At 35.9% G+C, this 23515-nt stretch overlaps 1 protein-coding gene across 8 annotated transcripts in view; it reads left to right on the top strand.

Annotated features, from left to right (window-relative positions):
- Positions 1-23515, top strand: part of HMGCLL1 (3-hydroxy-3-methylglutaryl-CoA lyase like 1) — a 144930-nt gene that overhangs the window by 117729 nt on the left and 3686 nt on the right. For 7 of the 8 annotated variants that reach the window (XM_074333114.1, XM_074333111.1, XM_019734793.2 and 4 more), the window contains one exon: positions 21412-21537. The exons of the other annotated variant lie outside the window; for it this stretch is intronic. In XM_074333114.1, the coding sequence (XP_074189215.1) occupies positions 21412-21537 (126 nt within the window). The remainder of the gene's footprint in view (positions 1-21411; positions 21538-23515) is intronic. 8 annotated transcript variants of the gene reach the window in all.

Genomic DNA, 23515 nt, shown 5'->3' with positions numbered 1-23515 from the left:
AATAGATTAGGGGAAATCAGCAGTAGCTTAAATGAAGCAGAGGATTAAATCAGCAATCCGGAAGACAAGATAGTGGAAAACACCCAACTAAACAGAAAAAATAAAAAAATAAAAATATGAACAATCCAATATTACATCAAAAGGAACTAGAAAAAGAAGAGCAAACAAAGCCCAAAGTGAGTAGAAGGAAGGAAATAATAAAGATCAGAGCAAACAAAAAAGAAATCGAGTCTAAAAAAGGAAGAAGAAAGAAACAGTGAAACCTAGGGTTGGTTCTTGAAAAGATAAAATTGACAAAAACCTTTAGCCAGAGTCATCAAGAAAAAAGTAGAGGGCAAAAATAAATGAAATCAAAAATGAAAGAGGAAAAGTGACAACTGACACCACAGAAATATAAAGGGATATAAGAAAATACTACAAATAATGATATGCCAACAAATTACACGTGGAAGACATAAATTCCTAGAAATGTACAATTTTCAAGACTGAATCAGGAAAAAAACAGAAAAATCTGAAGAGATCAATAATCAGTAAAAAAATCAAATCAGTAATCAAAAAAGTCCCAACAAACAAAAGCCCAGGACCAGATGGCTTCACAGATGAATTTTACCAAACATTCAAAGAAGAATTAATACGCATCCTTCTCAAACTATTCCAAAATTTGAAGAGGAGGGAAGGCTCGCAAACTGATTTTATGAGACCAGCATTACCCTGATACCCAAACAAGGCAAAGACATTTTGAAAAAATTATAAGCCAGTGTCCTTGGTGAACACATATGCAAAACTATTCAACAAAGTATTCACAAACTAAATTCAATAGTACATTAAAAAGATCATACACCATGATCAAGTGGGATTTATTTCTGGGATGCAAGGTTGGTTTAATATCCCAAATCAATTAATGTGATATACCACATAAATAAAATGAAGGATAAAAATCATATGATCCTATCAATAGATGCAGAAAAAGCACTTGACAGAATCCAACATCCATTTATGATAAAAATTAAAAATCCTCAGCAAAGTGGGGATAGAGAGAACATATCTCAACAGAATAAAGCCCATATATGACAAACCCAAAGTTAACATACTCAGTGTGAAAAGCTGAAAGCTTTTTCTTTTAAGATCAGGAAGGACATCCACTTTCACCATTTTTATTCAACATAGTATTAGAAGTTGTAGCCACAGTAATCAGACTAGAAAAATAAATTAAAGGTATTCAAATAGGAAAGGAAGAAGTAAAACTCATTGTTTGCAAATGACATGATACTATATAGAGAGAACCCTAAAGGTTACACCAAGAAAAAAAAAAAAAATATATAAAAAATATATATATATATATGAATAAATGAATTCAGTAAAGCAGCAAGATATATAAAATAAATATTCAGAAATTTGTTACATTTTTATATGCCAATTATCAACTCTCAGAAAGAGAATTTTTTTAGAAAATCCCATTTATAATTGCATCAAAAAGAATAAAATATCTAGGTATAAATTTAACCAAGGAGGTGAAAAACCAGTACTCAGAAAACTATAAGACATAGAAGAAGATACAAATATGGAAGGGAATACAGTACTCATGGATAGGAACAATCAACATCATTAAAATATCCATTTTACCCAAAGCAATCTACAGATTCAATGCAATCCCTACCAAAATACTAATCTCTTTTTTTCACAGGACTAGAAAAAATAATTTTAAAAAGTATATGGAATCACAAGGGACCCTGAGTAACCAAAACAATTTCAAGAAAGAAGAACAAATTGGACATATAACACTACCTGATATGAAACTATACTACAAAGCTATAGTAATCAAAACAGCATGTTACTGGCATCAAAACAGATGCATAGATTGATGGAACAGAATAGGGAGCCCAGAAATAAACCTATGTCTATACGGTCAATTAATGCATGACAAAGTAGGCAAGAAGATACAATGGTGTAAAACAATCTCTTCAATAAGTGGTGCTGGGAAAACTGGACAGATACATGCAAAACAACAAAACTGGATCACTTTCTTAAATCATATAAAATATACTCAAAATGGATTAAAGACTTAAATGTAAGATCCTGAAACCATAAAACTTCTGGAAATAAACACAGGCAGTAAACTCTTTGACATTGTTCTCAGTAATATATATATATATATATATATATATATATATATATATATATATATATATATGTGTGTATATATACACACACACGTGTGTGTGTGTGTGTGTGTGTGTGTATTTGATATGTCTCCTCAGGCAATGAAAACGAAAAAATAAACAAAAGGGACTACATCAAACTCAAAAGTTGTACAGTGAAGGAAATCATCAACAAAATGAAAAGACAACCTACTGAATGGGGTTGTCTTTTGCCAATGTATCATTTATCAATGATACATCTGATAAGAGGTTAGTATCCAAAATATATAAAGAACTCATAAAATTAACACCCCCCAAAAAAAATAAAAAACACAGCAAAACAAACAAACAAAAAATCGGGTTAAAAAATGAGCAGAAGACCTGAATAGACGTTTCCTCCAAGAGGACATACAGATGACCAATAGATATACGAAAAGAAGCTCAACATCACTAATCATCAGGGAAATGCAAATTAAAACCACAATGAGATACCACCTCATGCCAGTCGGGATGGCTGTCATCAATAAATCAACAAACAAGTGTTGGCAAGAATGTGGAGAAAAAGAACCTTTGTGCACTGATGGTATTATAAATTCGTTCAGACAGTATGGAAAACATTATAAAGGTTCCTCAAAAAATTAAAAATAGACCCACAACGTGACCCAGAATTCCGCTTCTGAGTATTTATCTGAAGAAATCCAACACACTAATTTTAAAACACATTATCTACTGCTATGTTCATTGCAATGTTATTTACAGTAGCCAAGATATGGAAGCAATCTAACTGTCCATCGATAGACAAGTGGATAAAGAAGTGGTACATTTATACAATGGAATATTACTCAGCCGTAAAAAAAGAATGAAATCTTGCCATTTGTGACAACATGAATGTACCTAGAATGTATTATGCTAAGTGAAATAAGTCAGAGACAAATACCATATGATTTCACTTATAAGTGGAGTATAAAAACAAATGAACAAACAAAACAGAAACAAACTTATAGGTACAGAGAAGAAATTGATGGTAGCTAGATGGGGGTTGGGGGGATGGAGGAAAAGGGTAAAGTGATTAAGAAGTACAAAATCACCAGATTTTCACATATTTGATTTTAGTTTTACCATGATTGATTAGCAGGTATCAAAACACTGGCTAAACCTTTTTGATAGCAGTAGTATTTGGTAGATAGAGTATTATTTATTTGGAGAATTATAAAGTGATTTGCCTTTCTTATTTTTTGAAACTTTGAAAATACTGTCCATGTGTCACTCACAGTTGGAGATTTCACAAAGGTGAGGAATGCATTCCACATGTTTCTTTTTTTCACTCTCCAAAAAACCATTTACTCTCAAAAAATTCTTTACTGCCTTAAAGAATGTCTAGATGACTAAAAAAATATAGTGGGTCATTATTCTTTAGGACTTTTACACAGCTGGCCAAAACCAAAACAAAACAAAAAGAACAGAATAGATTTTAAAATTTAGATTTTTTTGTTATTGTTGTTTTTATATTCAGGGCATAGAGTTAAATGATTTTGGTTTCAAATCCTGTAGCAACACTGTAAGGGCAAAAGTCTTAATAAAACACACTAAGTTGTTTCTCATGAGAAGATATTACATCTTGTATTTTGTATGTCTCAAAGATTTCCTATTTCACTTTATCAAATAAATGTTTGCTGCTAGTGTTGTGACAATGAATAAGGAATGTTGACATTAAAACTTATCCTTATACTAAATTTCAGAAATTTCTGTGTTGAAAAACACTTACTGACAAAAATGTTTAAATACATGGGCTACAGAGCTCACAAGTAACAGAATGTTTTCCTCTCTTGAATCCGAGTGACAAGTGAATTCAGTGTATTTCTTTTAGATAAGTCTTCTGCCCATGGATCAGATTAATATATAAAAGTTGGAGTGTATCTTTTTTGTGATTTTTTTTCTATCAAAAAGATAGAATGTTTTCTTCAGTTTCCTACAGAAATATGATTAAAATAAAATATTTAGAACTTGACTTTATTTTTTGTATTGAGAAGCAACAAAGTTTATAGCACAGTAAATATGCTATCTCCTTTATGTTAAACATGCATTTTTAACAGTCATAGTTTGTCAGAAGAATAATATATCAGAAGTCAAAATATTTTCATTTAATCAACAAACCTTTATAAACCCCATGTGGCATGTTTAAATATTAACACCTTGAAAGCCATTTTATTAAAACTTTATAGGGAGGTCTTAAGCATCTCTCATTTCCTTATAATTAGGAGAGTAACCATAAACTCGATTCTTCCTCTTTTCTAAAAGGATATTTTTTATATATTCTAAGAGTAAGACTTGGAAGGGAATTACATCAACAGCTCACTTTTCTAATGTGCAAAGTGAGGCCAAAGAAGTAAAGTGACTTTTCTACAGTCACATATCCAGTTACTGAAAGTAAAACCAAAGGCTTTTCTTTTGTGGCCTACCAAACCTTATCTAGTTTAAAATAATGTTCATAAATACAGCAAATCTTCAAATAACGTAGTTTTGTTCAAGGTCATTTTTTTATAACACTGTTCAGTTGCCTTAGGAACTTAACTCTTGTTGAAATCAATTAGCCTATGATAAAATTGGTTTTGTGTCGTTTCACTTAAAGTCGCAGAACCTATCGACGATGTTAAGTGATACTGTTTGCGGTTGGTGAAAAGGAGAAAAACTTGGGTAAACTTAAACGTAAGAGCTTTCTATGAATTTCAATTACCTGTCATTTGTCTCTGACAATATCTAAATGAGTTATATGTATACAAAATGATTCAGTTTATAGCTAAGTATCAATGTAATGTTTTTGGTTCTCTATATATTGTTTTGTAAATAATGTTTTTGGTTCTCTATATATTGAAATAAATAAATAGCACTTTCTCACATGGATAACTATATTAAATTATACCACGTTTGTGTAACGTTTTGGATTTCTCTTATCCTTAGTGAGATATGATGCCTGGAAGAGATCCACCTCTGTAAAATTTCTAATACAGCTATATATTACAGAAGCATGCATGCATTTGTTACATGGCTCACAAACTTTGATATAAATTCCTCCTGGACATATGAGATGATGTGAGTAATTGATACAAGATTAGGTACTGGCCTGAAATACTGAGCAAGAACAGACATAGTTCTATTAAGAAATATAGTACTTACAGATGTGCTGTAGACATTAGCTGTAATGAAAGTGAGAATTCTAAATTAAAGTTATTATGTGATATAGCTGAAATATATACACACAGATAGCTATAGATATGTATATCTCTATATTTATATATAGCTATCTTAAACATTCATTAATGTAGCATTTGTCTGAAATTTAAAACATATATGTGTGTATGTAGACACATCATAATGCTACCTTAGAAATCCATTCATTCTATTAAGCATCTAGAGTTATTTATAATACTGCATCTTACTCTTAATGTCCCCCATAGTGACTTGTCCATAGCAACCACTTAATAAATATGTTTTAATAGTAAATACTATTTGGGATACTTCTACGAAATTGTACTACACTTCAGGAGGGATCCAGCATTCTATCAGGGCTAATGTTAAATGTCAGTAAACAGGAAACGGTTACTAACAAGTTCAGTCATTGACACTTATTTTCTTTCTTAAAGACTGCTCCCCCAAACCCCAACCCTGCCTGTAGAATCTTCCTTCTCTTTAAGGCCAAATTCAGGTGTCATTTCTTCCATGAGACCTGCCCTAATTAACCCAGCCTGAAATAATTTCCTTCCCCCTTGAACTCATAATACTTTCCTAATTGACCTGAATTAGTACTTCTCACAGTCTACCTTTTCAGTATGCACATATACTCATACGTCAGATGTTTTCTACCAGGTACGTTTTTTCAGTCAAGCACTATATCAAACATATTGATAGGTTTGCCTTTTGCAAGTGAACAATTGGTAAATATTAGCTGATTGCCTGATTTATTCTTGAGCTTACATAAAACTGAATATGCTCCTAAGAGCTATCATTCTGTAGTCATTTGGACAGAAGAGATTTCCCTGTGAAATCAGAACTTGGTCAACTAATAGACTTTTATGAAATTCATATTGTATTGTCCAGTAAGAAACTGAAATCTGTAATCAATTACAGGAGACATTTGTTCAAGTAAACATATTTTATATGACAGGAAAGCATACACATGACAGATTAATTTGTTCATAATTTCATATGAGCTTTGGCTCATAATATTTTCCCTAGTTTGTTGTGGTTTATTAGTCCAAGACATTGTGGCCCATCAAGTAGCAGAATGTTTTGTAATTCGGAAGAAAGTGCAATGCCCAAGGATATTTCCTGTTCTTTTCCTGTCTGTTGAAAAAATGCTGATTGAGACTCCAGTCTGTTGCACTAATGATGCTGACGTGATTAAAATATACTTGTCCACAAGATCTGGCCCTGCCATGTGTCTGAGGTTATTTTCTAACATTGTCTCTATGGCTTCCTCTATGCCAGTCACAGTGGTCTCTTTACAGCTCTGTAAACACACTAAGCATCCTTCCTTTTCAAGGCATTTCTTCTGACCTTGTTCCTTTGGCCTTAAACACTGTTATTTCAGATAAGTTCATAGTTCACTATCCTAGTTCATCCAGGTCTCAGCTCAAATTATCCTTTATTAAAACAGTATTCTTTAAAGAATGGTATAAATTGGCATCTCTCCCCTGTCACTGGCTTTCCTGGCATTATTCTTATCTTGTTATTAAACCATTGTGCTTTTCTCCACCATCAGAAAGTAGGGTTCATGAGATCACAAATTTTATATGCATTATTTTCCACAATTGTATACTTTGCTCTCAGAGCAATGTAAGAACTCAATAAATACCTATTCAATGAGCAAAAGAACAGTTGCCACTACTGAGCATTAAATGATATTTTAAGTTTCCCAAAACAAAGACATGAAGAGTTACATGAATCAATCTTTTTATGGTATTGAACTTTAAATGGAATATTTTGAGTGTCTTCTCCAAAAGGAATCTAGTGAATATTCATTGTTTGGTCTACTTACAATTTCAGCCCCTCTTCTAAGAAATTGTTCCCCCACAAGTCTAACCATGCATTATTTTGTGTGTGGGGAGGGGGGAATCTAGAAATTATAGTACTTCCCCAATCCCCCACTCCAGCACACACAACATATGGGTGGACTCAGGGACCCAGTGCCAACAATCTTTGTACTCTAGTGCACTTGGCTTCAATAACTGGTCAAGATAAACGTGTGATTCAAGATGGGTCAGTAAGGAACCTTTACCCAAGAACTTTCTGGTTGAAGGTCATGAACAAAATGCTCACTTTTCGTATATAAAAACCCTGTAGCAGACATGAAAGAATAAAATGAACACAGAGAGAAAAGAAATAATGAGTGGAGGAAAGAAAGGAGCGAAAGGAAAACAAAACAAAGAAAAGAAAAGGGAGGGAAGAAGAGAACAAAAGAAATAACAATATTGAAATCCTTGGTTCCGTTTTTCCCAAGACCAGCTCCACTAAAGTCTTCCACAATTTATTTAAGTGAAGCAATAAATTTCTGGGTTTTATTTTTTACCTTAAATGATTCAATCTAATCATCTGACTTAATATAGGATGCAAGATAGTAAAATCAATGGACAATATCTCTAGCATGAGTTTTTAAGATAAATGTGTGTGTGTGTGTGTGTGTGTGTGTGTGTGTGTGTGTGTGGAGGGGAGGAAATCTATCATAACAAGACATTGTTTTTTAATGTTTTATAATGACTATCAATAAATACAAGAGAATAACCTTAAAATGGGCTTCAGGGAAGTTATCTCTGCAGGAGTCTGATCTAATGAGATCCAGTTACATGTCTTTCTGTTGAAATAAATTGATATAAGGATAGAACTCAAATACTTAGAAGAGGATGGAATTTCTAGTCCTTAAAAATATCTTCCTATAATTTTTTTCTGAATCTGCCTTTAATAAGATCTAGGTAGAAGTAAATGCAAAATTCACCTCCATCCAAGGGATGCTAGGGTTTATCAGGTTCCAGCCAGAAAGTAGGAGACACATAAGCAATTGACTATAGGGAGTTGGTTACACAGGTGATGGGAGAACTGTAAAACTAAACAGATAGTGAGGCAACCCACAGATGACCAAGGGTCTGGATTAGAGCCGGGCAAACCGTGTGCTTAGGAGACACTCATTCTCAGGTGCTCACTCTGTACTTGCCCGAACCTAAGAGTGTCTCCTTAAATGTTACACTCTGGGTACCCACTTTTAAGGAGACACTCCTGAGATTAGCAACAGCAGGAAACGACCACTGCAACATCAGTGAGCTCCCTAACCTGAATGAACAAAGGAAGAGGACAGTGTTACTGGACCTCAACATCCAGAGTCACCAGGAGGAGGCCCGAACTACGTGGGCTTGTCCGTGGTCAACAGAGGGCATTTGGAGCCAGAGAGGAAATGCAGGCTTTGCTGGAGATACCACCTGAAGCAGGGAGGGGAAGATATTCTGGCTTCTTCCTCCATCAGAGCCTTCTCTTGGCTGAACCCTGCAGGAGTCCAGCTGATAACGAATTTGGTGAATGCAGCCTACAGTCCTCTGTGATAAGGAGCAGAAAAGGGATTGGCAAGCAAAACCTCTCAGAGCAAACAGGCACTTGACTATCACAGGACCGTGTCTTTTGGAATCAGAGGTGCAGATGGCACCTCTCTTGTTCTGTTGTGCGAGTCGAGGAGCCTAACTTGTATTCTAGCTCAGACTGGATATTTGCCCATGTCAATCTGGTTTTTTCCATGATTCATATTTGTGTATTTTCCTACATATCCTATATGTAATTTTCCCCCCTCCGAATGTTATCTAGCCACTGAGGGAAATAGCACTTGAACTGGACTCAGATCTAAAGATTTCTATCTGCTTATCTATTTTGATTCTTAAGTACAGGTGGCATTGAATTTTACGTACTTGGAAGTATTCAAGTTAAAAAATAAAACAAAACTGAAACTATGTTACAGGTCATATGCAAGCTTTTGTAAGCCTAGTGGTATTTGGCGGCCTTACCACGAATACCAAATATGTGTGGGTTTGGCACCCTTCAGGAGAATCTTCAAGTGTTCTTTTTTTTTTTTTTTAACTGTTTTATATGACTTTTTCTTGGCTATGAGCACTGGACATCATTACAGTTGTATGCCATGTGTAGGCTTATTGCATTTGCCTTCCCAAGAAGTCACTCTGTCTTCGCTTAGAATTTACCTGTCATATGTTCAGGGGCCAAGGAATCAACCTACCACAGAAATGTGTGGCGTCAAACTACAATAGCAGAAGCCTTTAATATTTTAATTTTATTTGTCTATGTTTATAACGTTTTGACAGAATTAGGTGTTACTGAGCAGAGTAAATTCAACATGCATTTTTAGAACACCTTTGGAATGACAGAACGTCTAGAGGCCATCAAACCACTTCACTCACTGCAGAAGGGATTTTTTTTTCAATCATTGTAGATTTACATTATCTTTTAATACTTTCAGTGGCAAAGAGATCATTATTTTGAGAGCTAACCCATTTAAGTTCAGACAGCTAGAGAGTTATCCCTCATAATCAAGCACAATCTACCTTCTTCTGTTTTCCTCTGGAATCATACAGAATATGTCTACATTTTTTAACCACGTAATCATGTGGACCATGTAACTATCATCTACCTCTGAGTCTTATCCAAGATAAAAACCCACAATGCCCCAACCATTCATTATATCATGTTTTCCAGATATGTTGGTTTGCAGTAAAACCTGTTTTATCTCCTATTTATTTAACAGTAATGATACCTACTCTTGCTTTTCTACCTTCTTTGAGTAGCTGGCTTCAACTGGAGAAAAACCCATTCTGATTTCATGTATACTTAGCTTTCCCTCTTCTTTCAAATGGTACTCACTGCTTACAAAAAAAATAATACCAATGTTTCCATAAATATCTTGTTAGATATTCTCATCAATGGTGGCTCTAGAGTAAGCAAGGTCGTTGGTAAGTCATTTAGAAATCAAGTTGAATTTGAGCTATTTGAAATGAACAATAAGGATGTAATACACAGTGATGTAACATTGTAAGATATTTTAAACTCTATGTCTATGTAAATATAGCACAATGTCCAGTTTCATGAATCCTCCAGTTTAAATGCCCCTAATAAATAATCCTCTCTTAATCCTCTCCTAATAAATTGCTGAATGCATGTGTTAATTAGCTAAGTGATTTCTCATTTAAAACACAGTGTTTCAAGTTTCTCTTGTCCCTCTTTTGCTCCTATGAGTGGGCTAAGTTTGAAGGGAGTTTCCGTATCATTCTGCCATTGGCCAGGGTTACCTGGTCTATGGCATTCGTTGTCCTCCCTTGTCACGCCTGAGATGGGCCTCTCCAGCCCGTTCAGCTTCTGTCCTTGTGATGATGACCTGACCATGGTCTCTGGTGATTGGCCCATACTCTGCACCTTCCTGGTCATGATTCTAGTTCTACATGCCAACCTGTGCTCTCTGAACAAAACTGGGGGAAATGGAAAACTGTTATATGCTTTCTATGCCAGGTCTGAGTGCCCTGGTGTCTCTGAGGCTGCCTTGAGTCCCACTTGCCAGACACCTCACTTCACCTTTGCTGCCATGACATCTCAGCCAGCTGGATGGGAGCATTTGATCTTGTCATCCCTCCAGGACACAACTTTGGAAGCCGGACCAGTCTCCTGTGTTCTAGAGTTCTCCTAAACCTATCACCTGTTACCCACAACCACAACCCTGTGACTCAGCAGAAAGGGGGAGCCTTGGACTCTTCTCAGGGACCCAAGAAGCATGCTGTCATATCTTTTAAAATTATTTTACTGCCCAGTGGAGACCAATTCTTTGGGTTATAAGAATTTTTAGCCATGGAATCACCCCAGATGCAGATGAGCAAGTGGAAATGGGTATGATTTAAAAAAACTAAAAGTAAAAAAAAAACACGTTAGTTTTGAACAATCAGGGGTGCTTTAAGAAACAGCATGTATTAAATATCCAGTTTCCTATGTTTATGATTTTCATGGAAGCAACTTCTCCCTGTTACGAGTGTTTATTCTGCATTCCATTCTAGTTAATAGCTCATCCTCCACTTAGTTGTTAAACTGGAAATCACAATGCTTTTGTTAATAACACCTCTTTTTCCATTATTCTTCATTCATTTAGACACTATTTTACCTCATACATTTATCTCAAATTTATTAAAAATATTTTTTCCTTCATTTTAAATACTCATCACCATCGACTTGATGCACTGCACTCATTTTCTAACTAGTATTTCTACTTACGTATTTTTCAACCTTCTAATCATCTCACTTATTGTTCCCTTGCTAATGAAAACTGAGTAAAACAATATGCTGATGATGGCATGATTATTCATAAACGTTAAATAGGTCTTTATCTCCTAGAGAACAAAGCTCAGACCCTGCAAAAGGCACTCAGGACCTCCCATAATAAGGAGCTGTACTCTATTTACACCCCGACACTACTGATAATAAAAGTCTTAAAAATATCAGTATGTCCTTGGCCTGTTCATCACATGTGTCTTTTCTCAATCTGTTTCCTCTCTGTAGAATATCCCTTCCCTCACCATTCCTCACTTTTCAAGAACTTCAAGGCCCAATTCAGAGCCAACTATTCATCCACCTTTTTATCCTACCCTTCCTTCCTTCCTTCCTTGCTTTGCTACAAAATACAGCTGTCTCATTGGTATTTCTAAATAGCTTTGTTTATAATTCTCATAGTAGCTACCATTCTACTTTGTATTATATTTCTCTGTATTTTTTAATATCTTCTCAGCCAGGTTATTAACTTAAATATGTGTTAGTTACTACTTTTTGTTTTCAAGTGACAGTACCCAACTCAAACTACCTTAAGCAAATGGAGACTTTATTGTAAGGATACCGGGATGTCGCATGGAAACCTCTTAGAGGAAGTATACACAAAAGTCAAGAGCAGAGATTTAGAAGCCTTTCCACCTGATTCTGAATCTCAGCTTTCACCACTTACCAAACATATAACATTATGCATGGTTATATTAAATATTCTGTGGCTTAGTTTCTCATATAAAAAATGATAATATAATAGTACCCACTTCCTGGGATTATTATATGGTTTAATGCACCTGGCATAGCTCTCATTAAATGGTATTTCAAAAGCAAAGGTAGGGAGGAAATGAAGCTGGACCTTAGGAAAGACTGAAAAGTTGTCTGGAATTCAGGTGGCGTTTCTCTGATAAAACTATGCTTCATTTTCCCTTTTCCTACAGACTGAATTTCTTTGCTCCTATTGCTAATGGAACAAAATTGCTTGTCGATAGTCATATGCTGTCTATCTCGCCTCTTAGATGATGGATTCTGTCTTTGTCTCTGCTCCAACTTCTGGGAGAGGACAATTTAGGTTGACCCAATTTAGGTCCAGTCAACTGCAGCCAGAATTAATAAGGAGTCACTGAGCAAATTAACAACAGTTTCCAGAAACGCATCTTTATGAAAAGGCACTTTTTTTCCCCTTATTAGTTTCAGGTGTACAAAGCAATGTACTGGTTAGATATAACCTTCACAAAGTGATAACTCCCCTCCCCCAATCTACTACCCCTCTGACATCATATATAGCTGTTACAGTTCCACTGACTCTATTCCTTATGCTGTGCTCCATATCCTGTGACTATATGTATATATTAAATTATAGTTGACATTCATTATTCTTCAGCTTCAGCTTCAGGTGTACACTGCAGTGGTCAGGCATCTACACCATCCATGAAGTGGTCTCCTTGATAAGACAAGTGTCTATCAGATACCCTATAAAATCTTTACAACATTATTCATTATATTCCCCAAACTGTCTTTCGCATCCCTGTGGCAATATTGTGGTTACCAGTTGTGCTTTCTAATCCTCTCACTTTCTCCCTTATCCTCACTCCACCCCCATCTAGCAACCCTCAATTTTTCCTCTATATCTCTGAGACTTTTTCTGATTAGTTTGTTCATGTATTCTATTCTTGAAAAAGCACTTCTAAGAGAAGAAGGTTTAGGGAGCAAAACAACAACAACAAAATAGTGATAGTGATCCACTGAAATGTCTAATTTATTTTGGTATCCTTATGAAGTTCTGTGACTCCAACTGAATTGTATCAAGTTCAGTTATTATCCTGTATGGACATACTGGCAACAGGTCTTGATATTGCATGCATTGTTATTCTGCGTATATCATTTGTTTGATTATTCTTTCAAAAGTATTGGAAGAATAACTTGTTATGGTCTAGGTACTATGCCATGTTCTGAGGGTAGAAGAGTGAGACAGAGTGAAGTTCTGACCTAATGAAACTAATATATTACTTGCTGCTTTGGCTTTCCTTCTTTCTTAATTTTTTTTTTTTTTTTGGTCTTCCTATTCTCACAAGCCCTCCCTGATTTGTGAGTATTGGTAACTCTATTAATTCTTTGTCAGCAGCACTGCGTTTTTAATTTTTTTAACGTTTTGTTTTGTTGTTTTGTTTGTTTTTGTTTATTAACATTTAGTTATATTTTTGCAATATCAGGCAGGCTTCCAACTAATATTTTGGAACTGGAAATCACTTACCTCCTACCAGTGAAACTACAGAAACACGAAGGGCTGAGTTCTAGCTCCATCTCTACAACTACAGACTTTGTGACTTTTGGTAACCCCCTAAAAGCTCTGGGACTTAGTTTCCTTTAAGCCTAAAATCAGTCAATCATATCAGCTATTTTAACTAAATTATCTGGGGGTAAAAATCTGTGATTTGAAGATTTTTATGAAAAATACATGCTGACTTACACCTTTATAGGTACAGCATTTTTGTTTACAAATGTTGTTTATTGATCTATGCCCCGTTCTTCCTCCTACTCATCCCCATGACAATTATTTCTATCCATCTCTCTTTTTGCGCACATTGAAGAATATTGTGAGAGCAGGATAAAGCTTGGTCTAAGAGAAGCAAGTGTGAGGGAGCTACAAAATGATCAACTCTATACATGACTCTCAACAGATGAACTCAATTACTATGTTTCTGAGAAGATGGATCACTTATTGTCTTCAGAAGCTTCAGAGTCTCATCGTTCCTTTAACATGACTCTGTGCCTCTGTCTTTTACATGTTTAGCAATGTACCTGGCATGTAGTCAGTGCTTATTAAATGTTAATTATTAATATTGGACAGTAGCCTACAGTTGTTAGGCTTGGGTTTGCATTCTTCCTCTGTGTCACACTCACTGTATGAAGCAGGAAATACCACTTGCTTTCTCTCAGCTTCAGTTTTCTCATCAGTAAAACAGGCATGTGTTACTACTCATCTCACATTGATTTTGTGGGGTTTTATCATATGTGAAACATATGGTGCAATATCTGTGACAAAATAAGCATTCACTAAATGTTCGCTAATATTTTCTCAGTCTTAACTGAAAGGGAGAATTTCCTTTTTACTTGTTTTCTCTACCTTCTTACTACTCCCTATATACACATTCCCATCTCTATCTCAATTTGATTTGAAGTATGTTAAATGAAGGTAAGAATATAATCTGTCTCACTGAATGTGGTGAGGCAAAGAGGATTGAAACATGTAGAAAACCTTTTCTAAGATGAAAGCTGTTGTATGAAAATATTAGTAATCAATCATCATTAGTTTACTCATCTCCCAGTAGCAATCTATATGCCTATCATTATTTATATGACAATTCTGGTATACACTTCAGCTTATTAAAACACTGGGCTTTATCCATATATGCTAACTGTTCATTATCCGTGGCTTACATAGCATATTATGTTCACTTGACAGCAGATAGGGCTTTTTCTCAGGTGGACCCATAACTCAATATATAGCAACTATTTACACTGCTGGTTGAGAAGCATCTCAAGGCAAGATCTGGGCTTATCGGCAAGAGTTCTGTGACCCATTAGTGATATCTGGCCTGGCCACTGGAGGAGAAGCAGTACCTCATGTATGGATAATTTCAGTCCTCTGTTGGAGGGTATATTGATTATGAGGAACACGTTGAAGAGAAAGATACTAGAAAAATAAGTTTATTTTTAATATTTTATCCTACATTAATATTTGACTTTCCCCTGAGTAACTGAAATTCAGAGATGAATATTGTCTGCTATCAAAAAACTTCTTGTTGTAATTAAATCTAACACTATTACAGATTTTTAAAGAAAAATTTGGTCATAGAGGGTAAAATAGCTGTCATTTCCAAAGATAACATCAAAATTTTATGTGTTCTTTGAGACTTTTTTATTCTCAATACCTAAAATGTTAGATTTCATTAAATATTTTGAAATTGTGAATATGTAAATTATAAGTTTTGCAAAATAATTTATTTGACTCCTCTTATTGTATTTCTCAGCTTTGTTTGGGAAATAATAAGATCTTACAGCACCAAAAAAGTCAAGATGGTACTTTTAGTTAGCGTATCAGTCTAGTCTGGGCATCTATAAGAATCATACTAAATTAATACTCCTCAGAACTCACCTAAATTTGTAGTACAGAGTGATAGACCATGATCTGTCTATAGCCAATTTTCCATTTTCCAGAAATAGTGGTCATTAATATTTTATCCATTATCCTCAGCCCTCAAGACCAAACACATATCTGGAGAACTCAAGCAGACGGAGCATACATAAGCAAGCTCACCAGGTTTATCATAGCCTGGGTTAATAGTTTAATAGCTTTAATCATGAGCTTTGAGAAGAGTGGGAGTCAAGGACACCTCAATCCATTGAGTTTGGGGTTTATTTTGTTTTAGGTAAAATTAGTTCTCTGAGCTCTAAAGAGAATTGTTTCTCGTTTGATATTATAGTAAGCTACTTCTCAGTGACAGACAAAATATATAGTAATTTTAATTTCTAATGTTTAACTTCATGAGCTATAGGACTTTGTATATATTCCAAGTCTGTGGCATGTAGAACACACTTGAACACATTTCAAGTTAAAGGAAGAATAAAAAATGTATATACTGAATACATTGAATGACAGTTTGTGTTATATATACATCATTAGTAAAAGTTTCCTTATTTTAAAGGAAAAGTATTTGAATTATATAAAGCTATTTATTTACGTGTTTGCCATTTTCTTGGGCTGGTACACAGTGGGCTTGTACATGCTCCACTTTAACTTGGTGGATTTTGGTGCTACATTGCCACCTTGTGGTTACTCATCTAAAGATGTACGTTTCCTTCATTATATGGTGCATTACACCCCTGGTGCTTGTGTGAAAACACACACACACACACACACCAGGAACCTGAAAGTAGGGCTTTATGTTTGGAGAGGTAAGAAAAGGAATATCTTTCTAAGAATAATCTTTTAATGCAGATACTCTTTTGTATGATAAAAATCAGCTAAGTAGCTCATCAGTTATTTTCAAACATATGATGTTATAGTACATATAATGCCATTTACTGTTAATACCGTGATTTCAACAATAAAGTACAAACATGTCCCCTCTACTTGCCATAAAGATAAAGAGAAAAAATCTCACTCTGTTAAGAACTTGTTTACATCATATTACCTATCATTTCTAATGGGATAGGGAAGAAATGCAGAGAAAACATACGAAGTAAAATAAAGTTTCTTAGATGACTATGATTAAAAATTTCTAAAGCAGCTTGTTTAGAAATAAGAGCATATTACCATCTTTCCCTGAAAATAAGACCTAGCCGGACAATCAGCTCTACTGTGTCTTTGGAGCAAAAATTAATATAAGACCTGGTCTAATATAGTATAATATCATAAAAGTCAGGTTGTGCGCCTGACTTCTTGCATACAACCTTTTGTTTGTGAGATTTGTCCATATTGCTGAAGTTATAGTTTTCTTTCTCACATTCTGTTACTGTATACTTGTTTCATGGCTAACAATCTTTGTCTGAAAGTGTAAAATATTACAGTGTTTTAGTTTTCTCTCACAGTCTTTGATTTAATGTGAGATTGAATGCGTCTTCCTACCTTCACTTGTTGTTTGCTCTATTTTTACATTGGTTATTTATTGTTTCTCTCTTGTGACTCTGATTTCCCTTATTATGAATCACCTTCCATGTTACCCATTCATTAGGTCACATGGGCCTTTAGTTACAAAGTAAGAGTGACTTTTGTTTTTTTTCACTGTCTCCCAAAAGGCCAATTAAGATTGCATTCTTTTGAGAAAGCAACAATTGTGTCTCTTCTGTAGTTTTGTGTTTGCAGGTTTTTAATCCTCAGTAGTGGGAAAGAGAACATGATCTGTGGATTCCAGACCCCAAGACTTAATCAGCCCTCTTGCTGGGCTGAAGCCATCTTTCACCAGTGGTGCTGGTACTGCTGAGTTTGCTACCTCATACTGTTTTATGTTCTTTGAAAACCTGGTTTCCTTGAAAGGGTGACCAGTCATGGTTAATTGTTTGCTGCCCAAGGGTACAGAGCTTCTTTAAAATTAAAGTTGACTCAAACCCAAGATTGATAAAGGATGAGATGGATGAGAAGCTCTGCCTCAGGGGTTCCCACACCTAGTTACACATAAGAATCATCAGGGGGAACTATAAAGAAATACCGATGCCTGACCACATTCCCAGAGATTGTGATTTCATTGGTTTGGAGAGAACCTTGCGTGTTAGTTTTAAAAGATTTCCAAGGTGATTATAATAGGTAGCCAGGCATGAGAGCCACTAAAACTTTTGTCTTCGTGAAGGATGCATTCAATTCTACTGAACTGATTGATTTTAGCCTGTAAGTAAAGAATTTCTCTGCCTATTTGTTGTCATGGCAGACTCCCAGAGATGAGCCAGCATCTCAACATTTGTTTTTCCCAACTGCTGGACAATACCACAGATTTTACTCCTAGAGCATAATTTCTTATACTTGCTATTTTGATTCACAACAAATGAAGATAGATTGTCCTAAATGAATCAGTACATTAGTCAGTCAGTTGTTAACACCTAAATATGATTGAGCTTTCAGATCATGATTTGAAAGAGGTTGTGGTAATGGAAGAAGAGCTATTGAGACCTTCCTATGTTGAGGAGTAGAATTGGAGACAGGGAGGTGCAGAGGCAAACAGATTATATTTGTGAACTTGCTTTTGGACTATGGTTCTGCCTTTGTGAACCTTGATAAACATCCTCTTAAGTTTCACAAAGGAAAAACTAGAAGAGTGGTTTAAAAAACATGGTTCCCTTGGCTTGTCAAAGAAAAATGGAGCCAACTGAAAGAGCTCCAAATAACCAAATCTCAAACAACATGAGCAACAAAATACATAAAGTACTATTTGATTATAACTCAAAGTGAAAAATACCTGTGAATCCCTACTGGTATAAACAAATGTTTGAATGAATGAATGAATGAATGAATGAATGAATGAATGAGAAAAATCTCCCATAGGGGAGAATTCCAAATAATTTATAAAGATATGTTCCACTCCTTAAGTGTGAGCTATACATAGCAACTTTTTTTCCAGAGAGTACTGTATAGAAAGTATGGATTGGTGGCTTTATAGCACAGCAACCTGGCAAACACTACCTCAGTCAGGTGATAAAGGCTACTATCATCAGTCATAAACCGTTTTGATAGCATGTGCCAATGTGTAGGGGAGGGAGGTTTCCCCACACCAACAAGCAATTCTTCAGACACCAGCTGGTGTTCTGCCATTCAATTCAATTCTGACACTATCCACCCAGAGATAGCATCAGATCCCATAAGTTAAGTGTCCAGTCCTATAAGACTGCATTCCCTGCCTTCAGATGCCAGTTGTAAGCCCAAGTTATTGTCGGCGTTCTAACCAGCAGGATACAGATTAGAGGTTCCCACAATCCCCTCCTTGGACTTCAGACATCAGTCACAAGTCCAGGTTGTTCCCCATACTTTTGACCAACTGGCTATAAATCACAACCTGCTTCTTGGGTTCAGTTAATTTGCTAGTGCACTTGCAGAACTCAGAGAAACATTTTACTTGCTAGATTACCAGTTTATTATAAAAGGATATCACTCAGGAACAGCCAGATGGAAGAGATGCACAGGGCAAGGTATGGGGAAGGGGCTCAGAGCTTACGTGGTCCCTCCAGGCACATCATCTCTCAGCACCTGCACCTGTTCACCAATTTGGAAGCTCCCAAACCCTGTCCTTTTGGGTTTCTATGGAGGCTTCATTACATAAAAATGATTAAAGCATTGGCCATTGACAATAAATTTTAACCTCCAGCCTCTCTCTCCAACCTAGAGGTCAGGAGTGGGACTGAAAGTTCCAATCCTACAATCACATGGTGGGTCCATGACAACAACCAGCCCTCATCCTTAGGTGAGGTCCAAAGGTCACCTCATTGTCACCTCATTAACACCTTTATAGCTCTCATCACTTAGAATATTCCAAGGGTTTTAGGATCTCTGAGCCAGCAACCATGTAAGACCAAATATGAGAATATGCTTTGGTCAGCTGAATGACCAAATATATATTTCTTATAAATCCTAATATCTCAGTACCCTTGATAGGATGTATTAAGAATGCCACTTCACCTCTGTAGTCTTCCTCACAAAACTCCAGAACTCCAGTCTAACCATAAGGTTTAAAAAAAAAAAAAATCAGACAATCCCATATTGAAGGACACTGTACAAAATATGTGAAAAGAACTACTCAAAACTGTTGATGCAACAAAGACAATGTCTGAGAAACTGTCACAGCCCAGAGGAATCTAAGGAGACAAGAGTACTAAATGAATGTGGTATCCTAAATGAGTTTCTGGAACAGACAGGACATTAGGAACAGAAAGGACATTAGGTTACAAACTAAGGAAATCTCAGTAATATATAGGCATTAGTTAATAATAACATATTGATATTTGTTCATTAGTTGCGACAACTACAAGTATACTTGTAAGACGTTAACAATAGGGAAACTGAGTGCAAAATATATGGGAATGAGCTTTACCATCTTAACAAATTTTCTGAAAATCTAAAACTACTCTAAAATAAAAAGTTTATGTAAAAAACAAAAAAGAAAGAGTGATTCCCAGAGAAGCAACAAAAGCAGCATCTGAGATCTTGTTAAAAATTCGTGTCCCAGCCAATACCTCCTGAGTCAGAAACTCTGGTGATCTAGCATTCTGAGGATGGGGATTCTGATTCTGTGACGGAGACTGCTAATCTAGCAGGTTGGCCTAGAGTTCTGCTTTCCGGTCCTTTCATTTTATATGAGGTCATGTTACTTTTTCTTCAGTGCCCAAGAGTGAAGAATCAGATATGGCCTCCTGGTAGCTTCCGATTACCTGGTTATCACCTTTCACAGAGGAATGACATGCTTGCTTCTCTTCTCCTGTTATTCACATCTGATCTTCATGGCCCTTTCCAGATCCAGTTGTGCTCTTGTCTTCCACAATAATTTCAGCACACACAGATCCCCTCCACCTCTGATGTCCCCAAACACATAACACGTACCAACTTGAATGTTTCTAGAGGCCACAGATCACAACAGAGTGTGCATATTCTGGGGACAGAGATAACCTTGTGCAAAATATGTGATCTCTCTGTACTTGAGTTTCTTTAGCTGTGATTTGGGGATTAGAAAAGAGCGTCTACCTTATGGATTTTTGTGAGGATTGTGAGTTAATTCTCATAGGATGTTAAGAATAATAGCCAGCACCTAATAAATGTGAGCTGGTGCTATTATTAGTGGTAAATGTCTTGCCCCTTAAATATTTCTCTACTTCTCCCAAAGTAGCAGGGTTTTGTGTATAAAATAATGGCTTAATTAAGACTGGGTGAATTGAGCCCACAAAAATCCTCTTTCAAAGATGGTGACCCTACCACCACCACCACCACCACCAGTCTTGTAGGGTGCCTTGATTTTGAGTTGGCATGGTAGAAATATTTCATGTTGTTTATATAATGCTTTTAGATAAAGCTTAAGATTTATGTGTGTGTGTGTGTGTGTGTGTGTGTGTGTATATATATATATATATATATATATATATATATATAAAACACCTAGGTATGAACTAATCTTGTTGCAAGCTTCACCCCCTACAGTTGTGCTGTTATCAATGAAAACACCATCTTAATGTTGATCTAAGATTATCCTGGTTCCTAAGATTCTTAGCAGAGTTTGTTAGACTAAACTATGAGATTAATCAGAAGAGAAATCAGCACCCCAAGGAGTGCTCTAGCAGCAGAATGTTTGGATAACGGGTTCAGATTTTTGCTACATTGCTCTTTGTAACAGGTTAAATACAAATGCAGCAATTTACATAATATAAATATACAAGGCCTGGGTGTTTTGTTTTTCAGATGGGGATTAACGTGGTGGACTCTGCAGTATCAGGATTAGGTGGCTGCCCTTATGCAAAAGGTGCTTCTGGAAATGTAGCCACTGAGGATTTGATATATATGCTTAACGGCCTGGGGCTCAATACAGTAAGTTAGTTTTACATATTTTAATATTCATGAATTCTTTCCATATCCAAATTGGAATGTGTTTTCGATTTGGGAAGCAATTTTAAGGTCAAAGTTTTACTGCATTTTTGCTATTTACTAAAATCCACAGTGGGAAAATAACAATACAAATTCTTTGGGAAACTTTGTAAAGTAACTTACTGCTATAGTTCAATCACCAGTAATGCTACCATTTCACATTTTTATAATGCTGCCTGACCTCCAAGTACTTTTTTTTATGTCTTATCTGATTTGATTTCACACACTTTGTGAGTTAGAGCCTGTGTCTTTCCTGTTATGATTATTGTTTTCTCAGTTTTCTTTTTTTTATGGATGTTTTCCTTGGGAGAAATAGACATCTTGATTTTCTCACAGTGACAAGTAAGGGTTCTGGAAAAGAGCCCAGGACACTTTTAAAATAGTCAGTGGAAGATCAGAGCTTAATCATAGTAAGCATATAAGATACTGGACAACAAGAATAGTCTCTTTACAAGTGGTACCTGAAACATCACATGCCCTATAATAACATGCATCAAAATCAGCACCTTGTTTTGCCACATGCTTGTTAACATGACTTATTCGTATATAAGGCAGACTTTTTTTAGGGGAAAAATATAAAAGGCAAGAAAACTGTTCAGATGATTAGAAGTTCAAAATGTTTTCTGAGATGTAAAAACATCATCTGAATTTAAAAATGGAATTTTCCATCTCTTTTTATCTCCCATCTCTCCTCTTTTCTCACTCTACTTATATTGCTCCTGCAAAACACCAAACATGCCTGCAGTCTCCATTTCTGCATCATTCTATTTCTCACCTCTGCCCCTCACTCATGCTTTCACTATCACTTAAAATGGCCTTCCTCCTCATACTGGATTTCACTTGGAGGCACCACCATCCTCAAAAACTCTCCTTCTAGCTTCTTCCTGTCTATCCCCCAGTCCCACATTGTTGGGTTCCTCTCCTGATTGCTTCCATGCTACCCTCTGTGACTCAACCTCTAAACCAAAGGTGATGATCTTATAATGATCTTATTTCTGTGTCTAGCTCCCCCTACAGCCAGAGAGCAATTATTACAGCTTATTCATACTTCCTGCCTGTTTCATAGGGATGCTCAGTAACATTCATTGATTTCATATGGCACTAAACACCAAATTGCTTACAAACACCAAAAGCTATTGGCTGTCTTCTCTGATTAGGAATAAATATTGTTTCACTTACAAAGTAGCTTAATCGTTTCTACTAGAAATGCATGGCCATGACAGAAACTGAAGAGAAATAGATCTTTTCTTGGAGATTTAGACAACTGAATTGAAATCACCTGATGCTTAATATGAGTCAAGTCATGTTCTGTAAGTTGGTGGTCCAAATGCAAATAAGCCACGTCTCCATTCCTAAAATTTTTACAATTCAAGGAGGACTGTTAGGTTGAGTAGCAGCTACCATTCAACCAGTTGCCCACACTAACAAGCCAAGCGTCTCTGTGGAATCTGGTGTCACTATGGCTCCCATGCCCAATAAATGACCAAGAGTCACTAATTTGGCTTCTAAAATATGTCAGCTGTTTTTTCCTTTCTTACTAACCTTGCTGTAACCACATCAGCACAAGTCCTTGTCTCTTTCCTGGGTATTAATTTTCCACACTGTTCTGCTGCCTTCAAACTTGCCTTTAAATTTATACCCTCCATGCTACCATCAGAGAATTTTATATAAAATGCAAATATGAATATGCCTTGCTTCTGCTTGAGTACTCATGTTAGTGGATTCTCATTTCCTGAAAAGTGAGGCTGTGCTCTATCACCTAGTAAGGCCTGTTATACGTTTCTGCTCATTTCTGCCCATTGTTCTCCACATATACTATGGTATATCCAGATGTCTTGTACTGCTCTTTGCCTACAGTGCCTCATCACTCCTTCTTCTCAATGGCTCATAATCATGGGTTAGTATTTACCTTCCCTGGCAC

Source organism: Rhinolophus sinicus, linkage group LG05 (assembly GCF_036562045.2).
Source record: "Rhinolophus sinicus isolate RSC01 linkage group LG05, ASM3656204v1, whole genome shotgun sequence".
NCBI lineage: Eukaryota > Metazoa > Chordata > Mammalia > Chiroptera > Rhinolophidae > Rhinolophus > Rhinolophus sinicus.
This window is presented reverse-complemented; position numbering and strand designations above follow the sequence as displayed.